Genomic DNA, 15,021 nt, shown 5'->3' with positions numbered 1-15,021 from the left:
TGGGCTTCCATATGTAGTCGTCTACTCCGTATCTTCGAGTTATTCAGGTGAAGTTCCGCTGACATGTTTAAATATTCCGACAGCACTTGAAGGCGGCGTCAGACTGCACTGCATACGCGCCGTGGCGGAGAGTGAAGATGGCGGAGAGTAATGTCGAACCAGAGCACGAATGGAGCGACCGGGCCCTGGACACGGTCGAAGACACCCTGGTTGCAATGGAAACCCTGCTGGCCACACTGAGAGCCTTCGAGGACGTCCTCAGGCAACAAGAAATATCCGTAGCATCCTCCACGGAGTACTGCGACAACTTCTGCCAGGTAATGTGTACATGCAACATCGAGGCTATAGCGTTAGCCGTCACGTTAGCTTCAACCAGGATTGTTTTTCTCGCAGCCCTGCAAGCTAATCTGCGACGACTGCTGGCCCGCTAGCTACCTACCTACCCCACCTGGACAAGTTTACGATGGGTGGATATCCCATTTATCCACTTACGTGTATTTTTTAAGAATCACATTCACGTCTACGCATTATTGTACGTGAACACACCTTTATTTGTAGCCGTTGCAGTAATGACAACTAGTGTATACATTTGGCAGCTGGGTGATTATTTTTGCTGCTTCAAATTGTTACAGAAAGATCGCCTTTTTGGTTAGCCTTCATGTCATATCGAAACATGCATGCAAATCTGTGTACGGCTTTTTGCATATTCATTATACTGCCACAGTTTGTACATTATGCAGGACATACTACAAGAGTATGGGGCGGGGCGGTGTGGTGTGTTGATACACATTTACAAGCTATTGGGGTGGTGTAGTGACAGTGAAAAGGCTCTCTGGTCATTATCAGACGTTGCACACATCTTGTACTGGTCTAATGTATCCTTTCAGCTTTGCATTCAGTCTCATGACCTGTGCATCTAAGCACTTGAGTTGTTTTTATGGTCTCAGTATTATTTATTTGGGAGGGAGAAGCAATGTAAACAAAAGTATAGTGATTGTATCAAGGGGGGCACACTGGGATTATACCCAGGCTTCCACTTTGCAGAATGCCTGATTAAATAAACTGTAGGCCAGATATCACTTTCGTTTTCATTGTTGCCACTTGAGTCAATTACAGAGGAGCTTCTATTAAATCTTGGTTACCAGCCAAAGTTGGATCATACAAGAGTGTTTACAAGTAAGCTGCAACTAACGACGATTTTCATTAATGTGACAATTATTTTCTCAAATAACCAATTAGTTATTGGGCCTATAATATGGTGAAAAATGTTGATCACTGTTTCCAAAAGGCCCAAGATTCAAACTCAAATGTCCCAACCAACAGTCACAAGGACAATACACACAACCCAAAGATATTCGATTGAGTGTTACAGAAGAAAAACTATAAAATACTGACAATTAAGAAGCTGGAACCAGTGAATATCAGATTTTTTTTTTTTAATTTTTAAAGTGTCTCAAAGCGATTAATAGATTATCAAAATACTTGATGTGATACAGTGTTCTGTATTTGGATGGTGGCATCTTTTAAAAGATACGTTCACTTTTTTAAAAGATTAAAAAACAATTTAGTCTTAAAAATAATATGCTCCTCCTTCCAAAGTTATCATACTACATTGTTCCATAAAATGAGGAGTGTGGCTAATAAGTTTGTCATTGTGCATATGAGCATATAACTACAGTTTGATTTTGAAAAATGTGTAAACCGAGTATTTTTTGGGGTTGATATTAAAAAAACACTTTTGTCAGTGTTAACTTTCTATTTCAGTCGGAAGTAGTCCAGATGTAATTAGTACAATGATATGGTTCTCCAGGGTTGAGACCTTATTCTTAGCTCCCTTTTGAGAGAGTACCGTATATTTAGACTGAGGGGAATTAATTTAGCGCCGCTGTAGACACTGGCACCAACCAGAAAGGTTTTTGCTGTCTGGCAAATGGGACTCTTGGGATGTTGATAGTGCTATGATGAATTAAAGTGACTACCAGATGGCTAGATACAGGTGACACATGTTTTAGACAAATTGATGTTGACTCTTCTTTGTCTGCAGACAGACAGTTGAAACTTATATTTAATGTAAACAGCAAGGTGTTTTCTGTGTAAGGCAAGGAAATGAGTTACACAAGAGGATTATTTTCAGTTCCTGTTTTTTTTATTTTAGTGTATAATGGTCATGTTTTGAAAGATCTCATGCATTACTGGAATATGGTTAGTAGGCACCCACTTACTAGTCAGATATTAAAAATATAAGTGTGAAAAGGTTTTATCATCAAATATATCATAGTATATATTCCCCTCAAGTCATTTTTTTATAGTGCATCTTTGCTCCCTATTGAAGGTGTAGAGTGTCATATGCTGTACAATTAAGTCCCTTCAGGCCCAATCAGGAGCTCTTCACAGCAGATGGGTGTCAGCTGGGATCAATCAGGTATAGACTGGTATCTCCCCCAGGTGGAAAGCCCCCGTTCATCCAGACAAATCTCATCTCTCTCATCTGATATTTAAGCATTAACAGTCTGTTTCATTAAATACTTTTTCTTGTTTGTCTTTTATATATATATATATATATATATATATATGTGTGTGTGTGTGTGTCCATGTCCGTGTGTGTACAGGCGCTGATGCACTATGCTGGGAGCAGGAACTCTATGGATCATGGTCTGCCTCTTCTGGAGGTGTACTGTCTGTCCATAAACTGCTTTGCTGCAGCCCGATCCCACCTCACTGCAGATTCTGACAGAGTGGCCCTTGTGTTGAAGAGACTAGCTTTGTGAGTACCGACAAATATTCCAGGAAAATCTTGCAGTTTGTGTTTCCTCTTGGAGTCATTCTCACCACCTGTATGCACAAGTTCAAACATCACATAAAAAGTAATGAGACTTTGTGGTCCATGCATATATTTCAGTTTGTAATTAAGCTAGTATATCTTGACTCCTTGCAGTTTGAGTTGTGAGGCTGTTTTGAGGTGAAAAGCTCATCTGCTTTTGTAATTTATTCAGCTCTTAATTGTCTGGTAATATAGGCTTACATTCACTGTTTCGTATAATATGGTCTGCAAGGCTTAGTTGCATTTGCTTTGGACAGTCGTTTCATTTGTGTTGTACAGCAGATAGACAGTTAGACATTTCTTTCCTTCAGAAGCAACCATGCGTCCTTTCAATATACGATTGGGGAATGGCACAAGTAGCAATGTTGTCATTTATCTTTTCCTCTCATTTTAAAAAACTTGGAGATGTTGATTTGCTCCAAAACTATCCACCAAATTGGGTTTTTGAATACATTTGAGGAATAAAGCTATGCAGTTTCTTAATTGTGCTTAATTTTTTTTATCTTTAACATCTAGTTTGATCACCTTTTTCAAAGGTCGTACAGACAGCAAGTAACACTGTCCTCTAAACCTCTTTCACCCTCTGCTGATTGGTTCATCAAGAACTGAGTCATGTTTCATTGCTGTAACACTTGAACTTAAAACACTAACAATTTAGATTTTACGTATTGTCTTTCACGTCTCAAAATAGTGTCCAACAAACATAATTTCTGATGAAGATTTTGTTTGTTGGCCACAGAATATGGTTGAATTTTTTTTAAAGAGTAAAGTGGAGCCTATCACCTGAAACCAGTATCACAATTACTTGTTGGCACATGTTGCTTATGTTTCCTTTCAGAGCCACAACATTGTTTTTAAGACAGTATTTACTTTAGGTTTCAGTGTGTTCTGTATCACGTTGAAGCCAACCAGTGCCAGACTAAGCTTTAACAGTTCCTCCTCCTCATTTCTCATTGACCCAAGCTGCAATTTCTCCATTATTTGAGTTGTCATACTGGGCACTTGTAGTTAATTACATCGCTTAAAACTGCTGGGTGGAACAACACAAACTCTACTAAATGAATCAACCCACACAAAAGACTGAAGCACACGCTGACTGACAGTGATTGGTTGTTACTTTGAGTTAGATCTGATTCTTGTCGTACTTTTAAAGTGCATTAACAGAATGGACTATAATTAACACCCTGTCTGAAGGTATTTACAGAGCAGACTTAAATTCAGATTCAGATTCTGTCCATCAGCAAATTTTTCACCGGATCAAATGTGGAGAATGGAGGTTATTTCAGTGTTTTGTGCAATCAAAAGTCTTACAAGAATGATATTTGTTGTATTTGGTATCACCTACCACAAAATTGCTCTTTCTATATTCAAACATGCCTTTTTGAACTTAGATGTGTGAAGATTTAAGAATGACTCCTCCTGAAACATTAATGCAGAGCCACAGAAGGCTTAGTATAACACAAACCCTAATGTTGTCATAATATTCCTGAGTTATAATTGATGAATTTCTCTGTTTTTTCTGTTACAGGAGCTGTTTTGAACTTTTGCTGTCAGTACCTGAAAACGAAATCCCATATGAAGCCTGGCTTCAATTCCACCACTCTGTTCAGGTAGAGGAGCGCGTTTCAAAACGTTGTTTCTCGGGTTGTTATCAAAAGCCTTCTGATAGGAGCCTGAGAAACTATGCTTGTTGGTTTAGATTGTGCTGCTTTCTGTCTACTTTCACCTTGTTGAGTCTTAAATCATGCTGGCATTTAGTACACAGAATGAACACTGTGCTAAAATTAATCCATCAAGCATCAGATCATCTGTTTTCAACTGTGAACCTTGAAATGATACAAATATATAAATTAATGTTAGGATAGCTGTAGACTTAAAGCCTTGGTGAACCACATTTTCACTGCAGGGTCAACAGTAAACTCTGAATCAGCGGTCCAAACAAAAAACTATGTTGTAAGAGTTATGGGAACCCATTATCACAGTGCAGGTGCAGTGAAACTTTATATTGGTTGAAAAAAAAAAGTACAAACACTCCTTTGCTGTCAGATTGGGTCTAACTAAGGCACTGTGAATTTTCACAAGAATGTAATGTTTTGATGGGTTTATTTTAGTGTGAAACCATATTTTTTGTCAGCAGCAGTTGACAGCAAAGGAGAAGGAATTAAAAAAACAGGCAGCTTGAACATAATTATCATCAGGTTTAATTTACAGACATGAACAGTGGTGTTCAAAAGACAAATACTGTATGTAGAGAAGATAAATTGTTAAATGTGGCCTACATATTTAAGTCAGTTCTTAAGAAAGTGCTGAACAGTGTTTTGAATGCAGAGGTGACATTTTTTGTGTGTTCATTGTAGATTGCCCATGATACCTTGCTACAGTATGGGAGCACAGACCTCCAAGCTTTACTCCAGATCACGGGGGAGGGAGGAGCATGGAGCAACCTGGTCCTCACCTCCCTCCTCACCGGCCAGCCCACCAACAAAGAAGAAGGTAGGACTCTAGCTGCAGTAGCTAATATGGGCTGTTTTATGACATAGTTGTTCACTAATCTGATTGTGTTTGAATCATGTCTGTAGTTGATGCATACATCAGCTTGGAGGGCGAGGGCTTCATGGAGATGCGAGTGAAGCACCTGGAAAAGATGAGCGAACTGGCTAAGGCAGTGGTTTTGGCCAAAGCTTGCACTGAATGCAGCTTCATCTCCAACCAAGCTACCTTTCGTCAAGTATATGTCACCCTGCTTTGTCACCTGCTGCCTAATGAAGAAGCCATCATGGAGGTATTACAACACTTTGTTTTTGTTAATAGGGGCGGGAATACTTTCAGTAGATGTATAAGTTGTTGACACGATTCCCTTTTTAACTACAGTTAAAAACTGGGATGAAACATTACTTTACATCCATGGTCCCCACAGGTAGTCAGCCTGATTTCCAAGGCACTGATCAGGACTTGTTGTAAATAACTGAGGGAGGGTAAAGAAGTGAAGAGTTGATAAACCAACCTGCAGGATTTTCCAAAACAAAAATCCAAAGTGTTAAATTCAGTTTTTCACTGAGACAATCATGATGTTCAAGGATTTTTTTAAAATCCTTTAACATCAAAGGATTTTTAAAAGGGCAACTATAGTACATAGACACTTTAAAACACCATGTTGCTATAGTAAGATACAGATGGTACTGTCAGGATGCAGTGAGGGTTCACAGCAGGCCTTGATCTCCCCTAAGTCCTCAGTCTGAAGGGACCAATATACTGTCAGAAGTGCTTGTCAGGTGGTCGAACAGCTTCAGAAACCTCCCTTCAGACCTCTCTAAGGGCGTTTTTACTTCTCTAGTTCTTTTTTTTTCATTCTTGACACAAATCATTGTGTGACTTTTTATATGAACAGTTGGTAGCAACTCTATGAAGAAGATGTGCACTGCCGTCACCACATTTAAACAATATCACATCTCCCACTCCTCTGTGACAGTTGACTTATGACTTTGCTTTCGAGTGTGGCCATTCGGAACAAAGATGAACACTTTTGATTCCCGATAACACAATGTAACAATCCAGTTCTGATCGACCTAAACTGACGCTTAGTCCAGATGAAACCAGTTCTGTTCTCAGCATTCAGTTGCACACACAAACACAGGCTCAGTGATTCTCTCTGTTCAGGCAATGTATACTTGAAATTAAAGTTATGATGAAAAATGATGTTAAATTAGTAAGTCAATCATTTTTTACAGTTAATTTAACAAAGGTGCCTATTTTTAAATATTTATCTGCACCCTCTCCAAAAATAGAACACTAAATTCACTTGCAAATTTGGCTTACTGGCATTCAGTTTGAAGATTCAGAAAACATCAACAGATAGAGCATTTTTGTATTTTTCTGGCCTACTATGTATTATGTAGTTTATGTCAAACTACGAATACCTGATTTACAGGGATTCAGTATAACATACTGTGAATCCAGTGTTTTCAACATTCCCTTAAAGCAGAAGCAGCACTACTTCTTTACATGGACACACATGATATGGGTGTGGTGTCTGTAATGTCCTTTCACTGCTGGTTTATCTGATCTTGAAGACAGTTTTCTCTTTAAAATCACCACCACTTGTGTAGCTCATTGTTCAGTCTTGCCTTTGGGGTGCTGCCGGTCTCCATTCCTCCACCTTTTCTTGCTATGCTGTCCAGCTTTTAAACGATAATGCTTCCAGAGCTGTTGAAAGATCACTTGCACAGTTGAAGGTTGAGAACTTGCGCTCTCAGCGTCATAAAACCCATAAAGTGTCATTCAGCTAAAACAGACTGTTTACTTAGTTCCTCATAAGTTTACAACTTAGGAAAACAAAATAAAGGAGTATTGTGCGTCTAGGCATTTAAAGGGAAGCATGTTCATATCAGTTTACATGCAGTTGTTGCACTGATTGTCTTGATGTAATCTAACTGTTAAAGTCACTCTTGCATCTTGGTTGCTTTCCTCTTGCTGCCCGTCTTTTTTTGTTACGCCTTTTTGGGGTGAAAAAAGCAAAGTTCTAGAAGTCAGAGTAATGAATTAAGGAGAAAGGGGAATTGAGGTCTTCAGGTTCAAATTAAATATGTAAAGCCTCAATGTAAAAGTAATACACTATAATATACTTAATGTGACATATAATGGACCAATATATTTAGGTGTAAAGAGCTAAATATTGTATCTTGTATTTTAAATTTGTGTAGTGATTTTAATTAATGTTTGCAACATTTGTTTTAATTTGCTGAGTCGGGCTAGTTGAACACACTAACCTGAAATGATTTCCTAAACTTCCTGAGCATTAACTGTGCTGTGTCCTGGGAATCATGAGCATGAACTGCAGCTCTAACACCTTGACTTTTGTTTGAATCTCTTTCCCTCTTAATGTGGAGTAAAGTTGATAAATACTTACGCTATTGTCGTCTTCATGTCATCCTGGCATTGGTGTATGACTAATAAAAGAATTATGGACATGAATACAACTTACACAAATTATATTATGGATATTTTGGTGCTTTGGTTTTTAATTGTTTTGTTGCTGATTTTGACCTTCATTAAAGAGTTAACAGTAGAGGATAACACAACCCAATTTGACCAAAAGTTCAAAGTACTTTGGAACCAGAGGAACTAATCTCAGGACTAAATTAGGAACCAAAAGTCCCTGTTGTGCAATCTTGATAACTTTTCAACCACGTGTGGGGAACCGGGTAGATCATACAAATTTGACCCATAACATAACCCATCGTTCTTTGTATTTACTGTTGCATGAGTTGGATGTAATGAATTAATGAAAAGGAGAAATGCAGAGGAGGAAAATTAAACTGAAATGAAGAGCATCTGTCTCCACAGTAAATCATCTGCTGAGTGCTTGATGGTTATTTATTTGTGCTTTAGAACATAACTGCCATGAACAATCAGAAAATAATGATTTATTTTCTCTCATTCACTGTCCTTTCTACCACCGCTCGCTCGACTACCGCTGCTCTCTCTAATGCGCTTGTGCTGTCAGCTCACTCTTGCTCTCTCTTTTTCTTGCTCTTTTTTAAAACAAGCCAGGAAGTTGACAACAAAACCTCAAGTTAAAGTTGACAGTATTTTAGTGTTAACAAGTAAATAGAAATATCCTTCCCTTGTCCTAAACCGATACCAGAGTACGTCCTTGTTTTATGAATGAAGCTACACAAGTTGAAGAAGTGTCTGTGTTTGACTAATCAGCAACGGTCATCCCTGCAAACCCTGCGCTCAAAGTTCCTCTACTCTTGGAAAGTATTTCCACTGCAGCAGGGACTTTTTGGGAGGTAAAACAATATCTGGAAATCGTTCCTGCAGTCGAAACATGGCTATGGTTACATGGCATTAGTTGAGAAATTGTGCCTCACACTCCAATCCTAAGCAGTTTACATTGTATTTACTTCCTCAATAGATATCCAGACTTGACTGTAAGGATGTGCTGGAGATAACATGTAACATGGAGACAGAGGGCGAGGAGAATACAGGCTTCATCCTGTGCACAACGTTCCTGACACAGCAGCTTCAGCAGCAGAACCTTTACTGCTCTTGGTGAGTCGCCTCTGTTGGATGCACTGCATATATGATTACAGTCTAATGTAAATTATTGATTTATTTGGTTGGTTGTATAAAATCAGACTAGATGTCTAAACTGCAGATCTCTGATCAGATACGTTGTTTGTGGTTATTAGAGTCAGTCAAATCTGTGTTAGTGGTTTTCAGAAAGAGAAAATCACTTAATTTTGTTGTGTTTTGTTTTGGGGGGTTTTTTTATCCAAAGGGAGTTAACTCTCCTGTGGAGTAAACTTCAGAGGAGGATCGGCCCCTCGTTGACGTCTCTCCTTGAACGATGCCTTCAGTTGGGTGCCATTGCCAAAACGGTCCACCATTTGCTTTGCCTGGTCCGTGTTATTCAGACAGAGGTGAACCTGAACAACCATATTATCCATTTTTTTTATAGTACATTGTAATTGTTTCATTGATTATATAATGAAAGTCAAGTAATTTGTGTTTTGCAATATGAAAATCATTTTCCATTTGAATTACAATGGAATATTTCCTACTGTTTCTGAATGTGAGAAATGTAGAATTGTATGTGTTTTTAAATGACTATTAATATAATAATAATTATTATTATTTATAAACGGTATGTGATTTTTTTTTTTTTACTGTCATTTCAGGCGGAGGCAATGGGGATAGCTGCATCAGTGGAACTTTGTGTCAAGGCCCTCCAACTTCCAAAGCAGGATGACTCAGATACAAGGATCTCTGTCTGTAAGACTGTATCCTGCCTACTTCAAGATGACCTTGAAGTTTTGCGTGCCTGCCGACTCACAGAATTCCTGCTTGGCCCCAGCCAGGAGAGCTTTAGTTGCCTTGAGGAGCTCTACTTGCGCCCAGACCAAAAGTATGATGAGGAAAATGAAGTTATTCCCAACTCACTACGCTGCGAGTTGCTCCTAGCACTGAAAGCATATTGGCCTTTTGACCCCGAATTCTGGGACTGGAAAACTCTCAAGAATCAATGCATAGCCCTTCTAGGGTTAACGCCAGAGTCAGAAGGGGAAGAAGAGGAGTTGTTAGTCAAACGAGAAAGCGAAAAGGAATATGAGACACAGGGAAACGCAGTGAAAGTAGAATCTGAGCATCAACAGAGTTTAAATGGAAATCTTGATGATGATGAGCAGCATGATGAGAAGACGACTTCTGACTCATCAGAAGTTCAAGGAGAATCAGAGACCAAGAAACACAAGTTCTGCTGTTTGATTTGTAAGAAGTCAGTCGCTGACACCCAAATCATTCACCACTCCAAAAGACACGCAGAGGACAAAAGCAACCCCTGCCCCGTTTGCTTGGAGAAGTTCAAGAGCAGAAAGGAGCTCGTTCCTCACATGAAACAACATATTCAGAGTGAAACACAGCTGAGCAATAACAACATAAAGAAAGAAGATCTGCAGAAACAGATGGATGAGGATAATGACGTTGAACCAGGTGAGATCACCATCGACCCCTCCTTAATGCTATATTACAAATCCACACACGATCCAGATGTGCTGGACCACATTGTGCAGCAAGCAAAAACTGTGAAAGAGAAGCATGTGGAGGATGACGAGCATGTAACATTCGATTACATTGAGCAACACTTTAACCTGCAGAACAGGGATGAGTATCCCTGTCCAGGAACTGGATGTACCAGGACTTTTAAACATTCCAAGTACCTGTATGTTCACTTAAAGTCAGAGCATAAAGCTGATGAGAATGTGAAATATTTTCATCAAATGAGAGACAAGCGGGAGAAGTGTGTCTTTTGTAGACGCCATTTTGTCTCAGCTTACCATCACCGCAAACACAGAAGAGTTCACTATGGTGATCACCCATACACGTGTGTGGTCATTGGTTGTGGCGCCAAGTTTAGTACTTCCAATGAACTTGTTACGCATAAGCAAACCCATGGCTTTCAGCTGAACTACCAGTGTGAGCTTACAGGCTGTTGCGTCACTTACTCCGACTTGGGACAAATCTATCACCATGAGGCACAGCATTTCAGAGATTCTGCATTTACCTGCTCTAGTCCTGAATGTACAAAATACTATTTATCCAAAAAAGAATTTTTAGAGCACCTATCCACACACAATATTACCTTCTCTGAAGATGATTTTGAGGCCCAGAGGAAGGCAAAGCGGAAACTTTTTAAGACTGTTTCTGAAGCCCACCTTAATAAGTCAAGTGATTCAGAAGAGATTATAAATGGTAATGTCTTAAACTCTTCCTCTGTAAGTTGTGCCTCCTCTTTGCAAGAATCTGACAACAAAGAGCCGAAAGGAACAATGACCCTGGTGGCTGTGTGTTTTGATGGAAGTAAGTTCACCTGTGGTTTTGAGAAGTGTGGCATGACTTTCTCTAGAGCCAGAGACGTCCAAAGACACCTGAAATGTGCCCATCCAGAACACCTGAAACTGGAGAACAAAGAACACAAACACGACAAGGAACGAGGCTCAAAGTCCAAAGGCATAAAGACTGAAATTGAACCAGAGAGTGAGGAAAAAGGACAAAATGAGCCCTCAACTCCACTTCAACCTGTTGAGGCTGGGAAAGAAAGAAAAGCAGCCACTCATCCCAAAAACAATGAAACAAACTCTTCAAGCCTTGCAAAAAATGACGCCCTGAAAGAAATTCTTATTGGTATCAGTAAACTGGACCTGAATTCCTCATCCCCTCATAGTGTGCCAAATGAGCCCCCTCAGGCAGAATCAAATGCATCACAAATGTCCCTTCATCAGGCAATCACAGCAAACACACCTGTTGTATTGCTTCCAAAAAGACCTCCGGTTCTGCCCGACGAAAAGATAGAAGTCAAAACTGAACAAGTATCCACAGATGATGAAAAAGAAGACAATGTTGAATCATTAGCCACAGCTAAGCCGTATACCTGTGAGGTCAAAGGTTGTAGCTTTAGGACTGCACAGAGTTACAGCTTACTCCGCCACTATAACACCAAACATGGCCGTACGGTCGAACAGGCCAAAAGGTTGACTTCTTTGAAAAACACATCTTTTAAGCCGTATGTGTGCCAGCTTTGTTCCAAGAGTCACAGAGAAAAACACGTATTGAAGGCTCACTATATCCAGGCACATAATCTGAGTGAGACTTTGGTGAACAAAATAAGCTATGCATCTGTACGGTATGAGGGAAACAAAGGCACCAACTCTGCAAAGCATACATCTCAGCACTTGGCAAACCACGCTCTAAAAGTGAGGAAGATTGATATCTCCAGATTGCATCGCCAACAAGAGAGAAAAAAAGTAACCCCAGTAAGTGAAAATGGACAAAACTCTGGCAATCAGTCTCCATCTGAAGAGGAAGGAGAGGACGAAGCAGAGCGCAGAAAGGAAGGCAATAAGCAGAAGGGAGAAAGCAAGGTTGGGACCACACAACGGGTCAGAACTACGAGACGCTTGGTGGCCAAAAGTAATCTCTGCTATATTTTGGATAAATTCAGTAAACCCTTTCATTGTGTAGCAAAAAACTGTGATTCAGCTTTTTCCACCCAGGGAGGCCTTGTACGCCACCTGCAGTTAATACATCATTACAATCGCTCTCAGCTTTTGTTGGAAAAAGATTTTGATGTGCATCACAGTCCAGAAGCCAAGAAGGAGCCTGCCAAGAAAAGGCCTCTCTCAAACTCGGATGAACCTCAACCCCAATACAAATGTCACTTTGCCAACTGTGTCTCCTCATACCACCTTAAAAGCAGCCTGGTACGACACACTCGTGACTGTCACTCTCAACCAGCACCCCAATACAAATGTCACTTTGCCAACTGTGCTGCCTCCTACCACCTTAAAAGCAGCCTGGTACGTCACACTCGTGACTCTCATGCTCAACCACCAGAGCTAATAAGATGCAAGTATGAGGGTTGTACAAGAGTGTTCAGCCATGATGATGCACTTAAGAAACATACACTTTATAGTCACTGTGAGTACTACGATTCACTGGTAGTACGTCTGCAGAGCACTCACAAAAAGTCAATTACTGGATGTCAAAAGAAGCTTATAGTCACTCCACAGAGCCCTCAGAAAGAAGAACCTGTTTCACCAGACACACAGGCTGTGATATCTAGTCCCAAGCCTGAGGTGACCGCCCAATCAGAGGAAGTGGGTGAGCAGGGTAGCGAGGAGGAAAAGAAGGTGACAAGAGTCAGGAAGGAGAGAAGATATTCTTTCAACCGCTTTGTCTTCAGATCTCATGAGGAAGCTTTACAAATGTGCCAAGACCGTTGTCTGCGTGTGGCCTACCCGTGCTTGGTTCAGAACTGTGATTCGGTTGTCACATACATACGGAGCTTGCACCGTCACTACCTGAAGGTTCACCGTATGCGTCGAGACGATATTTTGAAGAATGAAGATAAGCTTTTATTGAATGCTGAGCAGCTGGAAGAACTGATTCAGAGGACGTCAGCCAGGCCAACTGTTACAGGAGTTAGTAGCCCAAATGGGGTTCGCAAAATGGAGTATCAAGCTGAGCCAGAAAACAAAGGGGGGCAGCCTGCACCCATGAGCCTGCACTCCATCAAGGCAGACACACAAGATGAGGATCATCATGATCCATTGGGATTCCCTGACGAGGAGGATGAGGAAGAGAAGGAGCCACCTCCTGTTGAGAGAAATGGTGTCCTTGTTGGTGCAGATGATGTTCTGTATGGTGAACCGAGCACCGGTGGGCACGCCGAAGACTCAGCTGCAGCAACACAGAACAGTCACAAACCGGAGGAGAAACTCAGCTTGGATAAAATCAAACCTCTCCTTCGTACCGTCACTGTTGACCTCTCACCACCTTGCTTATTGCGATTTACTCCTGAGGAGGGCTTTCAAGAAGCATCAAGCATCAAAGATGGTAAAATGTTGAACAGGTCCGCTCTGATGCCCACTCCCCCTGTTCGGCAGCCGCTAAAACGGAAAAATGAACTATCTGAACAGCCATCAAACTTGAAAGACACTCAGTCTTGTAGCCCTTCTCCATGCCCTTTTGACATTGGCACATATAAGCCCATGGGCTTTGAGTCCTCATTCCTGAAATTCATACAAGAAAGCACACCTAAAGACAAAAGTGCAGCATTGGCGAAACGACGAGACTCATTCAGACGCAGTTGTTCTGTCAAAGAGAACAACCAGCTGGGAATCTCTCACACCCGCAGCAGACGCACTCATTCCCCACTGCTGAAGCCCCATTCTATGACTAGGGACTTCACCTCAGTCCAAAACTTGAAGTCCATCCTGGACAAAGCCCTGGCTGGGTGTGGGGACCTGGCCATTAAGCAGCTTCAGTACCTCAGACCTGTGGTGGTCCTGGGGAGACCTGTGTGCACTACCCTGCCCGACCTCTTCCCATCAGACACCAACAACAGCAAACTGCTTCTTGGAAGTTAAGTTTAACAGAGTACCTTTTTAACATGGCTATGGCTAATTATTTTGTAATTTCACAAGCTGTGTACCAGTATTTTCATTCACCCGAAATGATAGTATTATGTTTTTCTTGTTTGTTTTTTTTAAGTTGCCAAACTGAAGACTTATAGAAATTAGCATTAAGATAAAAACAAGCTTAAACAGTGCACATCAGATCACGACTCTTTTTAGACATGTTGCAAAAACATTTTAGATAATGCATAATATGTTAACTCATAAGTGTATATACTGTAGTTCTCTGATATATATGTACAGATTTTCAGATTGTTAGAAGTGGTCAGTAGCGCATTGCAAGTCCATTTCTCTTGTGTGAAAATGTGACTGAAAAGCATTTCCTTAAGGAATATGTGTGGATATTTTTCACCTCAGTTTATATTACATCAGTGTTGGGATGCAGTGGACAGAGGTTGGCAGACATGTATGTAACACTTTCTAATAAAATAAATGTGGAAATGAATGTAAAGCTCTTCACTTTCTGAATTGTGTAATTGACTTCTTTTCGTGACAAGTTTTGTCAAGTCACAAGTAAATGGAGCCTTTGGACCTGCAACAAGTTGGGTGTATTTCCTTTGAAAACAGGATATTGAGACAAAACTTCAGGTGACTGTCCATTGGTGCGGAGGCCCATTATTCTGGCCTTTTTGTTTTTTGAGATAATAGATCATCGGACCAATGGTCTTTTGATCCAATGGGGAGTTTAAACTATTGGAGTTTCAGAATAACGGGACATCAGAC

The 15,021-nt window shown here is 40.5% G+C and overlaps 1 protein-coding gene across 1 annotated transcript; it reads left to right on the top strand.

Annotated features, from left to right (window-relative positions):
- Window positions 1-8: 8 nt before the first annotated feature.
- Window positions 9-14,738, top strand: rlf (RLF zinc finger). The gene is made up of 8 exons (XM_062441034.1): window positions 9-317; window positions 2,610-2,764; window positions 4,350-4,431; window positions 5,179-5,314; window positions 5,401-5,603; window positions 8,739-8,875; window positions 9,105-9,246; window positions 9,505-14,738. The coding sequence occupies exons 1-8, from the start codon at window positions 138-140 to the stop codon at window positions 14,248-14,250; spliced, it is 5,781 nt and encodes a 1,926-aa protein (XP_062297018.1). The 5' UTR covers window positions 9-137; the 3' UTR covers window positions 14,251-14,738.
- Window positions 14,739-15,021: the final 283 nt, after the last annotated feature.

The sequence above is a fragment of the Scomber scombrus genome, chromosome 19 (genome assembly GCF_963691925.1).
Source record: "Scomber scombrus chromosome 19, fScoSco1.1, whole genome shotgun sequence".
Classification (NCBI taxonomy): domain Eukaryota; kingdom Metazoa; phylum Chordata; class Actinopteri; order Scombriformes; family Scombridae; genus Scomber; species Scomber scombrus.
The sequence above is the reverse complement of the archived record's forward strand: the minus strand, read 5'-3'. Positions and strand labels throughout refer to the sequence as shown.